This window comes from Solanum lycopersicum, chromosome 2, assembly GCF_036512215.1.
Source record: "Solanum lycopersicum chromosome 2, SLM_r2.1".
Lineage (NCBI taxonomy): Eukaryota > Viridiplantae > Streptophyta > Magnoliopsida > Solanales > Solanaceae > Solanum > Solanum lycopersicum.
In genome coordinates this window covers 54,789,310-54,808,007 of record NC_090801.1, presented here as the reverse complement: position 1 = coordinate 54,808,007, position 18,698 = coordinate 54,789,310, and the positions used below count along the sequence as shown (strand labels likewise).

The following is an 18,698-nucleotide window of genomic DNA, read 5'->3' as shown; positions in this document are numbered from 1 at the left end:
AACTCGTTTTATTAAATATTAGAAGCAAGAGAGAAAATAAAATTACAACAATATGAATAAGATCGTGCGAAGCTGGTTTCTTTGTTATTCCTCTTTAAAACAGAAAGAAATTGACTTGAAAAAAAGAAAAGAAGAGTTGTCCTTTTTTTTTTTTTTAATTTGTCTTTAATATAACCACCATAGCTAGCAACTCTAGAGTTTCTCCATTACTATAATTACTACAATCTCTTCTAAGTTTCCATTTTTTTTGGTTGAATAACTACCTCACATTACTACTCTAGTGCCACCTTTTTGTTAATGTTGAGTGTTAACCAGATCTGAATTTGTAAGTTCTTGAATCTTGTGCCCCATTTCTTGCTAAATCAAAAAAATCCCCTTTTGATTCTGGTACTTTTGCTGTTAGATTTTTGTATTTTTGCTGACCCTTTTAGTTTTTTGTTGTTCTTGAGTTGGTGTATTTTACTTCTGTGGACAAAATTGTGTATTGGGTATTCATGGTTATGTTCAAAATTGAGTTGAAAATTGCGGACATTTAGCTTTAGTTGCTTTGCTGCCATTTTTTTTTTTTACTTTGATGGGTTGTATGTGTATTCCCTTTTGACTGTGGTGCTTTTTTTGCTCTGTTATTTTTGGACCCGTTTCGATTACTGGTGTTTAGGTTTGGTTCCTGTGGTTTGTTGGTGTGCTCGATTAAAGTTATCATAGGGGGTTTGGTTGTATTTGGTACATTTGAGGAGAAATGATGCTGCATGTTTCAGCTCTACTAGTCTCTTGCTTAATCCTTTTTGATTCTGGTAGTTAAATTCATGTTTTCTTGTTGGACCATTTCAGTTTTTTGAAGCTTTAGGTTTGGTTTTGTACTTAAAGTTGATGTATTATTTTGAAGATATTTGCAGTTAATTTTTTCTTTGTAGAAGTAAGTTGAGCATTAGAGGCATTTTAGCTGTGTATGTTGCATTGGAGGAGAAATGCTAATGTTGGGAAGGATTTTTTTTTTTGCTGATTCCAGTGGGAATAATGAGGGATTCTTAAACTAATTGGCAGTGGTTTAAGTTAGAATCTGGAGTTTCGGCTGAGAGTTTATAAATTTTTCTGTTATTTATGCAGTAAAAGGAACTATACTTGAGCTGAAGCTGTCCTTTGGGTGCTCACAATGACTAAACCGAGGCAGCAGTTTCAAGCGGAAGATGTATTGTCGACATCGCCAACTGCAGTGCGCCCAAGAGAATGGGAAGGACCAGCTAGGTGGACTGAGTACTTGGGTCCTGATATATCTTCAACAATTGGTCCTAAGGCTTCTAGAAATGGTAGCTCTGATGGTAGTGCCCATAGCTCTAGCGGGTCAACTAATAAAGGCTTGAACATGCAATGGGTAAACCAACTCACTCAAGTAGCTGAAGGGCTGATGGCAAAAATGTATAGGTTTAATCAGATATTAGATTACCCTGATGTCATTGGACATGCATTCTCTGAAGCATTTTGGAAGTCTGGTGTGTTTCCAAATCATCCAAAAATCTGTATTTTACTATCAAAGAAGTTTCCGGAGCACCACAGCAAGTTACAATTAGAAAGAGTAAGAAATTATGGCCCTCTTCTTATAGATTGGGGTTTGCCTTTTCCTGATATAAAGTATATTCTTTTGTTTGTGTGATATATACTGCCAATGTTCCTGTAGATTGACAAATTTGCTTTGGATGCTATGAATGATGGTGCTGAAGTTCATTTGCAAAGCTTGGAACCATGGATTCAAGTAAGTTAGCTCTGCTATGTTTTTCTCTTCTTTCTTTCCTCTCCATATTCCAGTGCTTCATATGATACTTTTAGATGCAGTGTAGCTGCATTTTCTCCAATGATACTGAAACTACAAATAAGTATTAAAGTATTTCCGGCGCATCAAACTTATTTTGTTTGGGACTGACTTGTAAGGTATATTTTGAGTTAAAGCCCATAACTGTCAAGCAATTAACTAGATTCACCACCAGAGAATATGGCACCATAAGAAAATGAGAAGTAATGAAATGATTTGGTTAAAGGCCCATAATTTGGTGCATTCATACAGTTTCTGTGTCTATAGCGGATTGAGTGTCTTTTGGAGAGGATCATATTTTGTAGATCTCTCTTTTTTGGTATACCTCTTGTATATGACCATATGGCCTTGATATTATCAATGAAATCGTTTACTTAGATAAAATAAATAAATAAAATGAAAGCATGACAACTAAGCTGTTAAGCAAGAGAAAGTAGAAGCTTTACCTACGTATTCTGGAAATTGGGATTCACTTATGGAGTATGTTATTATCTGAAACGATAAGTTATAAATGTCAGGCACTTTCTAGCAAATCATTTTTGAGCAGCATTAAGATGTTCTATTTGTTTTTAAGAAGTATTGGTTAGACATGGTAAGGAGCGATTGGTGATCGGCGTTCTTAGAAGAAAAAAAGTCGATTTCATCAGAATTACTTTTCCAGTGACCAGCAGATGACCGACTTACCAGCTCCTCTTCATCTTGCATAACTCTTAATAAGTTTATAACTGATTCTTGCACGAAATATAATAGTGTAAAAAGGGAGTGGGAGAAATATATTGGTGTGTCAAGTTACCATTAGTAAGATATCTTGCTCTTCTACTTCTAAAATTGCTTAAATGATGAAAGGTTTGGGATGCATCTAACTATGAAGCCAAAAGAGAGTGAGAAATCAAGTACAAGAAAAGATAATGTTAAGGGTCAAAATTTGTTATCAATTTTGGTATTAGGTGTGCAAATTTTCCGGGATCTCATCTGTTGGGTGTTTTCTTCTATCATAGTTTTGATATTTGTTTGTTGGAAAAAGTATAATTTCGTTATCAAAAGTTGATATAAATAGTATATGCACATAATCAAGCTCACTCTTCTTGATCAGATGCTTCTTGACCTGATGGCATTTCGAGAACACGCCTTGCGTCTAATATTGGATCTAAGCAGTACAGTGATTACCTTGTTGGTGAGTGATGATATCAACTTTTTATCTCCAACTAAAGTTGTTGTTAACACAAGAAAGGAACTTTATATAGCTTAACTTACTCTTTTCAAATAAAAAAGGACTGTTATAGCCTTTATAATTTTTGTCTTGAGTCTTGACTAATAGGTAAGCTGAGTCTTCTTATAACGAAATCGTATGTGATATATTTACATGTTTCTTTTGCTGCAGCCTCACCAGAACTCTCTCATACTGCATGCGTTTATGGACCTTTTTTGTGCTTTTGTTCGTGTAAATATATTTTCAGAAAAGGCAAGTACACAAACAATTCTCTATCTATTATTTTCTACTCTGTATATTGTTGAGATGACACTTCTACGCCGTAAACTGTTCTCTTTATCATCCATCACAGATACCAAGGAAAATGATGTTGCAAACATACAATTTGCTTCATGCCATGGCAAGAAATGATAGGGACTGCGATTTTTATCACAGGTGAAACTTCTTATGGATCTAGGCTTATTCTCATTTCTTATAAATTTTTTTTGAGCGGGGGGCTGAATAGGTCTCTTTAGCTTAATTTTGAATAACTTCAATATTTCTCTTTCTTTCACTCCTTAGAGTAATTTGTGTTACATGGCAAGGACTTAGGCTCTTTAGCTTCATTTTAAATAGATTCAAAATTTCTCTTTCTTTGACCCCTAAAGTAATTTGTGTTTCATGGCAAGGCATTGGTATCTTTAGCTTCAATTTAAGTAACTTCAAAATTTCTCTTTCTGTGAACCCCTTGAAGTAATTGTGTTACATGAATCTGATATATAGTTTGCATTTTGATATACTGCTTATTCTTTTCAAAGTCACCCTTTTGTCTACATGATGAACAACATGCCGTTGGTTGGACAAGTTTTCATGGTTACAAAGGAGTGGCTCTTTACTTGGTTATCAGTATCATCTATGGGGTTCTTCTAGGTTAGGACATCAAGCATGTGAAGAAAATGAGTTATACTTGATATCTGCAATGGGAAGTTTAGTCTTTATGGTGAGACTATTTCCAACGATGACTTTCCATTTGCTTTGAGCAATTGAGGGTGGATACAGTGAGCCAAATTTTGTAGATCCTCTTCTGTTATTTTAAATTTTTTATGAAGTAAGATGTCCATTAAAATTTAGATCCTCTTCTTTTCTAACATATATATTTGATCCATTTAGTAAAGCCTTGTTTTTCTGCTTAATACCTGCGATGGAAAGGAATGCTCTTCTTAGCCAGACAACAGTAGTTTTAATTAATTGATCATAATGTCAAAAGTATGAAATGGTGGTTGAGCTGGTGGAAAGAATAATTAGCTACATCCAGCTTTATGATATATGGTAATCTCTTGGTGGATTGTAGTTTCTCTGGTTGTTGTCAGAGGGCTCCGGGAAATTATGTTGCCCTTGAGAAAGCATGATCAGATCTAGAAGTTTATCATGATGTCAGGTTTGTGTGGCGCCCACAACGGGACGGCAGGCTGATGAGGGTGGATTAAGGAGAAGGATTGGCAGGGTTGTAGGTTGGCAAGCTTTTGAAGAAGGATGTGTGTATGCCACCTTAGGCGAATCTCATATTGGTAGGGGAGGGGAAAGTGAAGTCTTATATAAGACATATCACAGGTTCACATTGTACATGGGTTTTGGACTTGATGTGGCATAATTCAAGAAACAAATCCGTGAGATTTGTTGGGACAAAGTGGACGACATGTGCTATGGGATTAAGCTGCAACAACTATGGTATCGGAGACAAACCCTCGCAGTACGATGGTGTGGCAACCTTCAACCAGGATGCTGAATCCTTAATGGGGTTCCATGTGCTGACCATGAAAAAGGGAGGGCTTAAGAGAGCGGGTTAAAGAGAATGACATGTAGAGTTCTAACTTTTGAAAAAGGGATGCATATAACACCTTAGCCAAACCCAACATTGGTCTAGAGGAGAGTAAAGCTATATGAGACAGAGCATAAGCTCAAATGGTACGCGTGTTCTTTGACTTGATGTGATAATTCCAGGGGATCAGTTTGTGAGGTTTGTTGGGACAGAGTGGACATACATATCATATGAACCTAAATGCACTGAAGGGTTCTGTCTCCACAACAATCTTTTATTAGCTCCTAGCTTATTTCTCCGGCAACTGGTTGACATATCTGCCACTCTTTTGGGAAAGAACCAGTTGATATTAAAGATGGAACAGTGTCGTGCAATCTAAGAATAAAAGGTGCCCAGGGTTGAGGAAGTTGAGGCGCTTTTTCAGTGGCTGTGGAAGTACAATCAAGAACACGATGCTTGTGTGCTGTAAGTCTTCATCATATCTTTATTTGGTTCATGGAAACATATCAGATTTATGGGTTGAGTTCTGGACATTTCATGGGATTGGGAGGTAGTCGGAATATTGGATTCTGGTAGTATGCAAGGATTGGGCATACACCTCTGAGGGAGGAACTTTCAGTCTTTTCAGTATGAATAAATTATACAGTCTGTGCCGAAATAACGACTGGAGTGTCAACTTCAGAAGGAAGCTGGTTGATTGGGAAAATAGATAGTCTAATCCTACTAATTAGCAAGTTCGGCAAGAACACATTTACCATTTTTTAAAAAAAGAATGGGTAGGAGATGGGTCAGACATAGGGGTGGCATAGTGGAAGCATGAAGGAATGTATACTGTGAAATATGGCTACAGAATGCTCTCCGAGATGACAGTAAAGTCACAATATTACTTGTGACAAATGCTATGAAAACTGAAGTCCCATCTAGAGTTGCCTATTTTGAGTGGACTGCCCCTCATGAAGCATGCCTAACTATAACTTGATGGAAGGAGTTCCCCAATTGGAAATGGTTAACCGTTTGTTTTTGCATTGTGCTTTGACAACAGAGATGTAGTGCATATTTTAAATCTTTTGGGGTTCAAAAAGATGATGCCTACAATTCCAAGAGAAAGGGTTGGAAGTGCAGGAAAGCACAAAGGAACATCTTAAAAATTTGAAATGCTATTTCACATCGACTAATCCCCCCCACCCCCACCCCACCCCCACCCCCACCCCCACCCCAGCCCACAAAATAGAGAGGGAAAAAGATCTGATTGCCATACCTTTATGTGTTTTATGGGTCAAATGGACAAAACCAACAAGAGATGCTTTAAAGGAAGTGAAAAGACTCTACATGGATTGACACATGCTTGTCAACATTTTATTATGGTGTAACTTAAATGTTGTACATGACATAGATAACCTGATAAATTTTGTTAGTTCACAATAGTCAATTATGATGAGACATTCTGTATTTTGTGTATGCTGATCACTCTACTCTGAATGAAAGTGATTCTATATAAAAAAGAAATATAAGCAGTTCCGCTGATTTCTTTCTTGTTTTGCTTTTCCAGGTTAATCCAGTTTGTTGATTCCTACGATCCACCCTTGAAGGGTCTGCATGAAGACCTGAATTTTGTCAGCCCTCGTATTGGAGAGGTCTTTGCTCCTGAATACCGCATTCTTGTAGAGAAGTTAAATTATTCATTTACAATGTCAAAAGGAGTTCTCGTGTCTAACTTGCGGTACTAATGCTTATTTTTGGAACAAAAAGAAAAAAAAACCCTTTGTTTTATTGATAAATATCTTGTGCTAAATTACGGAGATATATATGTGTGTTGTGTACTTTTTACCTATTTCGGTTAGATGTAGGTATTTAGGAAAGAAAAAAAACAGGGTTTTTATTTTTAACAGTTTGAAATCCTTTATAACAGCTTCTTGTAATAAACTACCTTGGGGTGAAATCCAGTCAAAAATAAGTTGAAAAAGAATAAGTGAAGCACAAAATCTTCCAATTTACCAAATCTCAGCCAATGAACTCTTACTAATTAACAGAAGACAAAATCCAAGCTTATAATTATCTTTTAGCTCATTGCTTTGAAACTTCTATCCACATCAATCATCTAATTGCTAAAGATTATTCCTCACCCTTATACATATTACATCGCTTTTTTCCCTAAAGAAATAATTTTAGTGCTGTACTGAACTAAGGGGAAATGGTGCTGCACTTCATTATTTCAATGAATTTTTGTTGTTAAAAATGATGTCTGCATTGAATTTTGGTTACATTCTATGAATTCATTCTAGTCTCCATATTGAACTTCATTTTTCTCCAGCATGAATAGTCTGCACTAAATTTATCTGAGATCTTGCTCTGAATGTCTTTCGGTTCTTTTCAGGTATTAGAGGCTGTTGGTCCCATTATATTCTTATCAACTGATACACGAAAGCTCAGAAATGAGGGTTTCTTAAGTCCTTTCCATCCCCGATACCCTGATATACTGACAAATTCAGCTCATCCAATGGTGGGTATCTTCTACTGCTTTTTATTCAGACACTGCAACTTGTTGTCTCATGAACATATATGGCAATCAGAACATCTTTTTCTTTATAGAAATATGTGCAGATTCCATAGTTACACTCACACTTTTGTGATCCTTTTCTTATTTGCAGAGAGCCCAAGACCTAGCCAATGTTACATCATATAGGGAATGGGTGTTATTTGGTTATCTTGTCTGTCCTGATGAGCTTCTTAGGGTCACCAGCATTGATATTGCTTCGGTAACTCCCTAAAACAATTATTTTATGTTTTGTGTGTACCTGTTGAAACTGACTGCTGGTGGTATCAAAGAACATGATGACGAAAGATTGCATTTTTTAGCTAAGATATGTTGAAGATGTTGCATCTCTTGAAGGATTTAACAATGTTTCTTTGACTGGTGTGATGTGTTTTAAATAAATGATGAAGAACTTAAATGGTGCATTAATCTGCTGCATTGTCTCAATATTCATTTTGGCTTTTGGGTAAATGCTGTCCCGTTTATACTGGGTAATGCTTAGGAGCTGGTAAGTATAATTTTGCAGTGTTTTGTGACTTATGTCTTATATCTCTCATATCTTACTCATGCATATGAGCAACTAGCTTTCTGCTTCTGATCAGTGTGGTCTTTTCTTTGACATGTTGAAGGCAGTTGCATGTTATCCATAGTTAAACCTTAGTTACCTTAACCTTTATTTTTTTTAATTCCTTGCAGATTGTACTCAAGGAAAATCTAGTCCTTCCTCTGTTCAGGGACGAGGTGGGGTATTTGCTCAGTTTCTTGTTATCTATGTCAGTATTGTACACATGCTTTCATCTGGACTGGTTTAGCATAATTGCATTGTTAATGCGCAGTACATATTGCTGCATGAGGATTATCAGTTATACGTCTTACCATGGATACTGGAGTCGAAGAAGATGGCAAAATCTGGACGGACGAAACAAAAAGAAGCGGATCTAGAGTATAGTGTAGCCAAACAGGTTGAGAAAATGATAAGGTACTGACTTATGATTGGACACTAAAACAATAGGTTTCTGTTATGCTTTTTATTGTCAAGTACAATTGTATAATCTTGCTTAAATAGTGAGTATGCCTGAACTTTGTGAGCTAGCGACATAACTTTGATTGTCTGGATTAAGCAAAACAGTGGAATATGTATGTGAAAAAGCAATTGATGTTATAGGAAAGATAAGGAAGGATAGCCTAGCAGGGATGCCCTCTGCATCCGTCCATGAGGTTGCTGGTTCGAGTTTCCAAGGGATCAAAGTAGAAATATCCAACGTTTTCAGATTAAAAAAAGTCCATTGTTGGGGGCTCTTGGTAGTTGGTAATGGAGTTTTGCGGTGGGTGGAGGTGAGGCTTACATACAAGTGATCTTATAGGAAAAGATATGTTTTAACTTTCTATGCAGTAAAAGGAGTCATGATTGAGAGAGATCAGATCAGTGACATAATGTGAAATTGAAGAAAAGGCTTGTCAAAACTAGAAAAAGAAGTTAGTGACTAACGCTGCTTCTGTATATCAGCAGTGATTTAAGACTCCCATGGTACTGAAAACAGAAATGCATTTGGAGTTTGAAAGTTTCTCAGGTAGTCAATCTTTTAGTTGGCTTGTCGATTGTGATATACCGATAAAAGTTCCCTATAGGAAGGGACAGTTTGAGTGATTTGCTATGATACTTTCAACATATACTTTCATTGGCGGAGTCCAAGCTATTCAAAGCATTCTAATTTCTTCTAGCATGATTATAGGGATTATGAAGTAGACATTGCTGAATCTCCGATACTGCATTTTTTAAACTTTGAAATGGAAACTAAGCCCAGTTATACACTTACAGAAGGCAATCAAAGTTCAGATTTTCTGGCAAGACCTTTTAGTTTCTCTTCCTGCAGAAACCACTCTGATATAAATAGTACATACAATCAACTTCTTGCAGTCCTCTGGTATATATTACTTTGGTAATTGTAGGTGTTGGGGCCTAAAATCACACCAGGAAACAAGTTAGAATGCACACTAAGAATCATGTTTAGTGAAGACACCAAATGACAATCACCATCATCTTTTTTATTTGCTTGGTTCCTGGATGACAGTTAATCTTTGCACCGTCTGGTGTCCTGTTTTACTTTTCTTTATGCTTGTCTTAGATCAATGCACCTTGGTTTCATTGGTAACTATCTAGTCATTTAACTCTTTTGGCTTCGCTTACCTTCTTAATTTGTGGATTAATCTAAAGCTTGGTCAATTACTGCCTTGAGAAAATCGCAGATTGCTACGATGTTTCCTCCATGTTATTCGAGGGAGAGCCAGTGAATTTACTCAGTAACTTTTTAATGATTGTAGTGAAGTGCATGACCAAGCATTATATTACTGTGATGCCATACATCGTGAAAGAAGAATATTCTTAAAACAGGAGATTGGAAGAATGGTACTTTTTTTCTCTGACCAGCCCAGCTTGTTGGCACCTAATATTCAGGTATGTTGTGCCATAAATTACACTTCTCCTTGTGTTTCCAATCAGTTTGCTGGCATGGGCCTTCCCTTTGCCTGTCCACCCACCACCACCTCAACCCTGTTCTTTATCAGCCTTAGTTTTCTTTATTTAAGGCCAAATTTGAGATCATCTGCCACCAACCTTGCTCTATTTTCTACACAATTTACTAATATGGAATTTTATTTCCTACCTGATTCATTTTGTTAGTTCATTGATTGATTACGTCTTATATTGCATTCATGTCTGGTATTTATGCTTCTATCTTTGGCTTATGCTGCATGCATGTCTGTAAATGAGAATCTTGTATATTGCATGCATGTCTGTAAATCAGAATCTTGTATATGGCCAAATCACGTTTCTCTATCCTTAGATGTTGTGCTTGAATAACAATTGTATCAGTTGCATAGTTATAGATGTGCTTATATAGCCAAATATGATACTCTCTAAAATCATTTCTAATGTTTCCACAGATGGTTTATTCGGCCTTAGCCTTTGCTCAAAGTGAGGTTCTATGGTATTTCCAACATGTAGGAATAGCTTCATCGAAGTCAAGAGCTGCCAGAACGGTTCCGGTAGAAATGGTAAGAGATCTTAATCATATCAGCTTTTTGTGCATAAAACTGATATGCTGTTATGCAGTGTTTTCTTTGACTGTTTGCTCTTGGTGTATTTGATCTTTCTTTAATGTCGATGCAGGATCCAAGTGATCCAACGATTGGCTTCTTGTTGGATGGAATGGATCGTCTTTGTTGCCTAGTGCGCAAGTATATTGCTGGTTAGTTTTTTTTTTCTTTTAAAGTTGTATGAGCATAGATAAATTGTTTGGATTGGCTTCTGTTAACTGAAAACTAAGTTTTTGAAAAGTAAGAAATGAGACGATGAACTTCATGTAACTTGTCAGCTGATGGAAGTTGACTAAATTGTGAAGGTTTTCTATAGAACTCTGAACTATGGAACTGAGTGAATTGATTTGCATCAGATATGTCTCCTCAGTTTTATATAGACCAGAATCCGTTAATGGAATTAGCGTGTATACTTGAGCCATTCTGAATGCAAGCTCATTCTAATACGTGCATGTCATACTTACTCTGTAGGTGATGTATATACTCAGATCACCACATAATTTTCGTTGCTAGAATTTCAAGGTTTAATAATTGCCTTTTCTAGTAATAAAGTTTTCAGTAGTACTTTCTTCATTAGATAGTCTGACAATGCTTTCTCTTATCTTTTATTCACTGATTTTGGTATAACAGTGTCTATTGATCTCTTTCTGGTAGCTAAGCTGCAAAACCTCTTATTACTTCTTCAGCTATTAGAGGATACGCCTTATCATATCTATCATCCTGTGCTGGTAGAATCCGATTTTTGTTGGGTACCCCTGGCATGGTTGCTCTCGACTTGGATGCTACTCTGAAAGGACTTTTCCAGAAGATAGTTCAACATCTTGAGAATATACCCAAGCCACAGGGTGAAAATATTTCTGCCATCACATGTGATTTATCAGTAAGCAGCTCATCAGATTTGAATTTTTCCATGGTCTTCTGTATGATCGTTCAATGACAGCTAGTTTATAGTTCAATACTTTCAATTTTGAAGAACCACAGGTCACAACTTCAACGATTTTGACTTCAGATGGGACATATTCTGCATTATCCCTTTAATTGAAAAAGAAATTTTCTTTCTTTTACTTGGTTCTTAGTGAGTTAAAGCTAATGTATACAGTGCGATCATTCCTATAAATAAAGCACATACAACCAAATGCATGTTTTATTTTTCATTTATATAGGCCATCATTGCATTTAGTCTGTTTCTGTCTCTTCATCTGACAGCAAAACACATTTTTGTCTATCAGGAGTTGCGCAAAGATTGGTTATCTATATTGATGGTTGTTACTTCTGCTCGTTCTTCTATAAACATCCGACATTTGGAAAAGGCTACAGTGTCTACTGGAAAGGAAGGGCTATTATCGGAAGGAAATTCTGCATACAACTGGTCCAGGTTCTTGCTCTTTACCTTGGAAATTGTGACTCAAATTAAGTTAATTGCGTGATACTTCTCAACTATGAAGTCATTTTTTTGCTGATGTTGTGATCATAAAGTTATATCTTCCAAATGTACATGTGGTGCAGATAGGAATTTTGGCCTTGATCTTGATTACTAGTGTCTAGGAGAATGACAGTATAACATACATATTATTAGGCTGCTCATTTTTTAAGTTCTTGAATTGCTGGAAAGCTTATTTCAGTTGTCATCTTGTCCTTTTAGTTTGATGGTGAATGCAGCATACTGTAGTAGTATATCATATCTAAATCCCAAAAGTACTTGGCAATAAGGAACTAATTTTCTTTTACTTTCAGAATGAATGGGTTCTGTTCTGCATTTTTCATCTCAAATTGTTACAAAAACTTGGCAATAAGGAACTCATTTTCTCTTTCCTTCAGAATCACAACTCTTTTTCTGCATTTTCATCTTGACTTGTTACAAAACTTGAAAAGTTTTTTTTTTTTGGTAAAATTGTCTGGACTCTGGATACAGACAGCATGTTTTTTTGGATGACTTATGTGCATTATTGTGCAATACCTGTGTGAAATGACTTTTTTCTGTGTCAGGGCAGGTGTGTTGATGAGCTTGAATACCTGTTATCTAAACATGGGAGTCTAAAGAAGCTTTACTTCTATCACCAACACCTTACAACAGTAAGTTCTGCAAAAGTGATTGAAGAGTTTATGTGGTTCACTGACTTTTTATTCCATAAATGTTGGAGTCTTGGTGACTATTTCTTGTTCATCCTTCTGCATTTTTTGACTTTGCTCTCCCTCATTTCTTCAAGCGCTTCTGAGTATTTGCCTTAAAACATAGAATATTTCTGAGTTTCGATCAAAAGAAAGTTACTTCCTGCGTAAGTTCTTGCCATTGGGAATTTGTGTTTTATTTTGATTTTCAACTGTATTACAGGTTTTCCGTAATACTATGTTTGGTCCAGAAGGTCGTCCACAACATTGCTGTGCATGGCTTGGTGTCGCCAGTAGTTTTCCTGAATGCGCTTCTTCAATAGTCCCCGAAGAGGTATTATGGTAATTTTGAACTTTTAAGGTGCTTGTAAATGTATTCTCAATTCACTGGGGAATGATTGGTTTCATCTGAAGAATTACATTCACATGCATTTTGATGCTTCTAATCTTTTTGTGGGTTAACTATGACCTAATTCACCATAGTTATCTTTCGACTTTCTTGTTTTGCTGTTTTAAACTGCGGTCATCTTCTTAGTACATGGTTCCAATGCTATCAAACTATTGGAGGTGAGTGGAAGGGTTTAGATTCAGGTTAACCCACTGTAACCTAACGCTCCTGCTCAACCTCTTCAACCCAATACAAAAACAACTACATCTTCGTCCCTATTCAAGGCCTTAATTCTCGAACCTTCCATTGACACTTAGCTTATAGATGGGCGCTCTTAGAATGTGTTCAGAAGTCAATTTGATGAAGATGGGGAGAGGAGGAGAGGAAAAGCTAGGAGAAGTTCAATGAAGTGTTTAGAGTGCTCAATCAAAAGAAGATTTTTAGTGAACATGTCAATCCTTGAAGAGATCACTAACGCTTATGAATGTCTGAGTTATTCACTGCCCATGACTTCTCTAGATACTCCCACTTCTTATTTTGAGCATCATCAATGTGTTCATTTTCATGTATGGATGGTAAGGGATTGTGACATTCAGGTTTCTAAACTGGCCAATGGTCCAAGAGACTTTCAGGTGGTAGCTTCTCTTAGTGGCCCTCTTCTATCATTAACAGTTGTGGCTGTTCTCTCCCAAGTATCATTCATGACGGGTTTCTTCTTTTCTAGGAATGTGCTACCATAGCATAATTTTTTGTATCTTGCTTATATGTGGGAGTGATCTTTTGCAGTTTCAGTTGCCTTTTCTTCTGCCATACCTTTTTCTGTTTATTAGTGGCTCATAGGGAACACCAGAAGATAATTCTGTCCCGTCATTTTGCATGATATAGTAATATACAATTCTTTACCTGTTAAATGTCTACTGAAATGTTGAGTTGAAGAGACACCAATTTGATAGCTACTTTTCTGATTGCAGGTAACTAAAATTGGTCGTGATGCGGTTCTTTATGTTGAATCCCTGATTGAATCTATCATGGGAGGTCTGGAAGGGTTGATAAATATTCTCGACTCGGAAGGGGGATTTGGCTCTTTAGAGTTGCAGGTTAGTATCCTTTATCATGTTCTCAACACATAGAAACACTGCTGATTTTATCTTTTCCAGACTAATGCAAGTGAAATATCAGCTTTTTCCAGAGCAGGCGGCACATCTCATGAATTTGACTTCTAGAATTTCTGCTCCTTCTGCAAAGTCCCCAAGAGCCATGTCGGGCTATCATTTACCAGGCTACGAGAGCTACCCTGAAAATGATAATTCCATAAAAATGTGAGCCATATTAATGTTACATTATTACCCAACGATCTATCTTACAATTTTGCTCACTTGACTTCCTTGTACTTTGTAATGACAGGTTAGAAGCTGCAATGCAGAGGTTGACCAACCTTTGCTCAGTTTTAAATGACATGGAGCCTATATGTGTTCTAAACCACGTCTTCGTTCTGAGGGAGGTAAGAAGCCCCTCGTCATTCCACCTTGAAATGATTGTCTGAGACATCTGGATCATTCTTCTCTCTTTACTCCCTCCGTTTCATTGGTCATTGTGTCTAAGAAAAAAAGGAAGTCTTTTGGAACTTGTGGTTTTAAACATGCCACTACACTTTCTGTTGGTTATAAAAGCGTGTCATTAATGATAGAAGGGAGGTGTTCAAAGTCAAATTATTCTCAAATATAGGAAGGTGACGTCTTTCTGGAACAAACTGCAAAGGGAATAGGGCCACATGAATCAACATGTTTTATTTTGTCATTGCTGATTGCCCTGATTTTGTGGGAGATGGTGCGAGTAGACTTGATCCTGTTAATTGCACTCTGTATTACAATTTGGAGTTCTTTTCTTTTGATTCTTTTCCTGTTTACTAATGTGAGTCGAATCAAATTATTTATTGTGTTGAGGCTGAGGGCTCATTTTGTCTTCTTAATATAATGTTGCTTGATCTAGAAGGATTAATTGGCCGTCTCTTCTGGCTCAGCCTTATTACTTAACCCTATGACTTGACAAACTTAAATAAAATGCAAAGCTACAATTTTAAGTTTTTATGTTCTGTATGTTTCTTGAAACAGGTCAGGTAAGTTTATATATCCATGCAGAAATCACCGTGATTAATTAATCTGAGACTAAGTATACTTGGTTCAGGTTATCTTCATTAATCCTCTTTAATACGTCTATATTGCAGTACATGAGAGAATGTATCCTTGGGAACTTCAGAAGGAGACTGCTTGCTGTTCTGAAAACTGATAATGATCTTCAGCGTCCTACTGTCTTGGAAGCACTGATACGCAGACATACAGCTATTGTCCATCTAGCAGAACAACACATCAGCATGGACCTGACTCAAGGTATCCGGGAGATATTACTAACAGAGACATTCTGTGGTCCAGTTTCATCTTTGCACTTGTTTGAGAAAGCTACAGAGCAGCATACTGGATCAGCCACTGAAACAGTATGTAACTGGTACATTGAAAACGTGGTCAAGGATGTATCAGGTGCAGGTATCCTCTTTGCGCCCCGGCACAGATGCTTCAAGAGCACGAGGCCGGTTGGTGGATATTTTGCTGAGTCAGTGACAGATCTCAGGGAACTGAAAGCATTTGTCCGTGTTTTTGGTGGTTATGGAGTTGACAGGTTAGATAGAATGATGAAAGAGCACACAGCTGCACTCTTGAACTGTATTGACACATCATTACGGGCAAACCGAGATAATCTGGAGGCTGTTGCTGGAAGCATGCATTCTGGTGACCGAATAGATAGAGACACAAATATCAAGCAAATTGTTGATTTGGACACTATGGTTGGGTTCTGTATTCAGGCTGGACAGGCTGTTGCTTTTGACCGCCTTCTTGCAGAGGCTGGTACAGCTGTTCTTGAAGAAGGTGCTCCTTTGATACATTCATTACTGACAGCGGCTGCTAAGCATTTACCTGATGAAATACCTGAGAAAAAGGAGATTAGAAGGTTGAAAAGAGTAGCAAACAATTTTAATATAGCTAGTGACCATGACGCTGAGTGGGTCAGATCCATACTAGAAGAGGTTGGAGGTGCAAATGATGCTTCCTGGAGCTTGTTGCCTTATTTGTTTGCCACTCTAATGACATCAAATATATGGAATAGTAGTGGCTTTAATGTGGATACTGGGGGTTTCAGCAACAACATCTATTGCTTGGCAAGGTTTGTTTCTTGCTTAAAATATTGTTTGCGTCAAGTTATGAGGAAGTCTTTGCTCTCTATCTTTCGAACAGATTTTCTGTAGCAATGCTGGTTTCTTTCTTTTCTCAATTGTGCTGTGCATCCTTAACCCCCTGTTTCAGTCTTATGAACTGTATTGACACATTATTACTGCAAGTGCCAATTGATCAATTATGCTGTACATCCTTAACACCCTGGTTTCAGTCTTAAGAACTGTATTGACACATTATTACTGTAAGAGCACACAGCTGCACTCTGAACTGTATTGACACATTATTACTGTAAGTAGGTGGAGAACAATTACATGGAACTAAACCTTTTACTGTTTCAAAAAGTAATTCGAATTGGGTTCTCTTGGAGTCTAGAAAGCAAAACGAAGCAAACTGTCTCATGTGTAATCTATGTGGTTAACTCTATTTTTATGCCTATATCAAAGTTACAGTTGTGTCTTGAAAATCCATTCATGGATGGCAAACTAGATCATCATATAACAAGTACTGGGCAATACAAGAGCATGTTTAAAAACCATTCTTCCTTCTTTTCTGATGAAGCATGCTTGAAAATATTTCACAAGTTTATTGTCTTTCTAAGTGATCATTATTGTCTTTCTGTAACATGGTTGGTTTTCTTTTGGTAGGTGCATTTCTGCAGTAATTGCAGGAAGTGAATTTGTTAGACTTGAAAGAGAGCATCACATGAGACAATCTTTTTCAAATGGTCATGTCGGTGAAACATTGGATCCTGAAACACACAACCAAATAACAGTTGAGACAAACATAAAATCCACAATGCAGCTCTTTGTGAAGTTTTCCTCTGGAATTATTCTAGACTCTTGGAGCGAGAATACCAGGTATATTCGTTTTTCTAAAGTATCTAATGTTGCTCAAAAATTCTGAAAATTGGAGATACTTCCACTGTTTCAGTTATATGATTATGCTGTATTGGACACAGGTTTAGTCATTTTGACTAGCTTATTACATTAGTGGTAGTAGAGGAAAATAGTAAACAATGGTTGAAAACTTAGTTTGATAAATAATACACCATATCAAAGTTTAAATTTTGAGTAATGTGAAGTCAGATAAAATGGAATGGTGCCAAACTTTTGGAACATCCCAAAATGGTTAGTCTCATTTAAATTGAAATATAGGGAGTGAATTATGTTTCATGTGGTGGTCATAACGAGTTTACTTGCCTCGTATGTTTCCTGTTACTATAATGGCACTTCTTCGGTTTCATCTTTTTTATATACTCTAGTATTAGAAACACTGCTGATAAATCATACTGATGTCCTGAACAAAAATCGGAAAATGACTCAATGGCTAATTTAGTCGTCCCACACCTCCATTGGTAATTTATTGACCATTGGTTAAAACTAGATTTTCTGTTTTAGCTAAATTTGACGAGCTGACAAAAGAGACAACCTATATTGATTGCCAATTGATCTTGTAACCTCAGGCACTAAGATGGGTAGATCTCTTATCTGTTTTACATGTTCAATAATCTGAAAAAATTATACCTCTTCTGTGCAGATCTCATCTTGTGTCAAAGCTCATTTTCCTGGACCAGTTTTGTGAGATCTCCCCTTACCTACCAAGAAGCACGCTGGATGCGTATGTTCCTTACTCCATTATCCGCTCAATCTACAGTCAATACTATGGAAGTTCATCTCCTGCGCCACTGGCACTACTTGGTGATTCACCCCGTCATTCACCGGCTGTATCTCTGGCACATTCGTCCCCTGCAATGAGGCAGCATCGCAATGATTCCACTCCTCAGTCAAATTCTAACGATTCAGGTTATTTCAAGCCATCCTCAAGCCATGCCCAGGATCAACTATATGATACAGAAAGTGGAAGCATTGAAAATAGGCCTCGAAATGTTAGGCGTTCTGGACCATTGGAATACAGTGCAACTCGAAAATTAAAACACGTGGACAGCTCAACATCAGCAAGCACAGGTCCCAGTCCATTGCCAAGGTTTGCAGTGTCTAGATCCGGTCCTATATCTTACAAGTGACAAAATAGTGAACTTTTGAAACATGTAAATTTCTTTCTTCTGTTCTATTGCTAGTCAGTAGTGGACTGTCTACGATGTTCATACAAATTTTTGTGTATCTATACATAAAATTCCTCTATTTATTCCTCAACGTTTGGCTCTAACAGGAGATAAATCATCAGTTGTGAGAAGCTAATTCTGAAATATGTCAATTGACATTTGTTGTATAATGAACTTGGAGAGACATCACTACAAAATTTGATCCCAGTCCTATGCAGTATCCTCGAGTTCTATGTTTCACCATGTCTTTGCCTTGGTACAATTACCTTCCTTGACTATTACGATAACAATATACTCAGTGAAATCTTACGTTCCTAGAGTATGATGCTCTATAACTGGAAATGAAGAAACAGAAGATAACAAATATGTAAGGATTCCTTTATCCAGACTCTGCCTCTACATTGATAGATACACTCAACTCCAACCAAACCAACATGGTGTGGTGATTCTTAATCCTGTTGAAGAAGT

General features: G+C 37.0%; 1 protein-coding gene across 1 annotated transcript; it reads left to right on the top strand.

Annotated features, from left to right (window-relative positions):
* LOC101259399 (protein NAP1) lies at positions 1-18,321 on the top strand. Its single transcript, XM_004233196.4, has 24 exons — positions 1-325; positions 1,108-1,573; positions 1,676-1,750; positions 2,901-2,981; positions 3,189-3,269; positions 3,370-3,452; positions 6,365-6,449; positions 7,190-7,315; positions 7,464-7,571; positions 8,045-8,089; positions 8,185-8,327; positions 9,671-9,803; positions 10,292-10,402; positions 10,518-10,596; positions 11,131-11,324; positions 11,674-11,819; positions 12,436-12,517; positions 12,777-12,887; positions 13,913-14,038; positions 14,121-14,260; positions 14,346-14,442; positions 15,166-16,157; positions 16,813-17,025; positions 17,705-18,321. The coding sequence occupies exons 2-24, from the start codon at positions 1,154-1,156 to the stop codon at positions 18,189-18,191; spliced, it is 4,158 nt and encodes a 1,385-aa protein (XP_004233244.2). The 5' UTR covers positions 1-325; positions 1,108-1,153; the 3' UTR covers positions 18,192-18,321.
* The last annotated feature ends 377 nt before the right edge of the window (positions 18,322-18,698 follow it).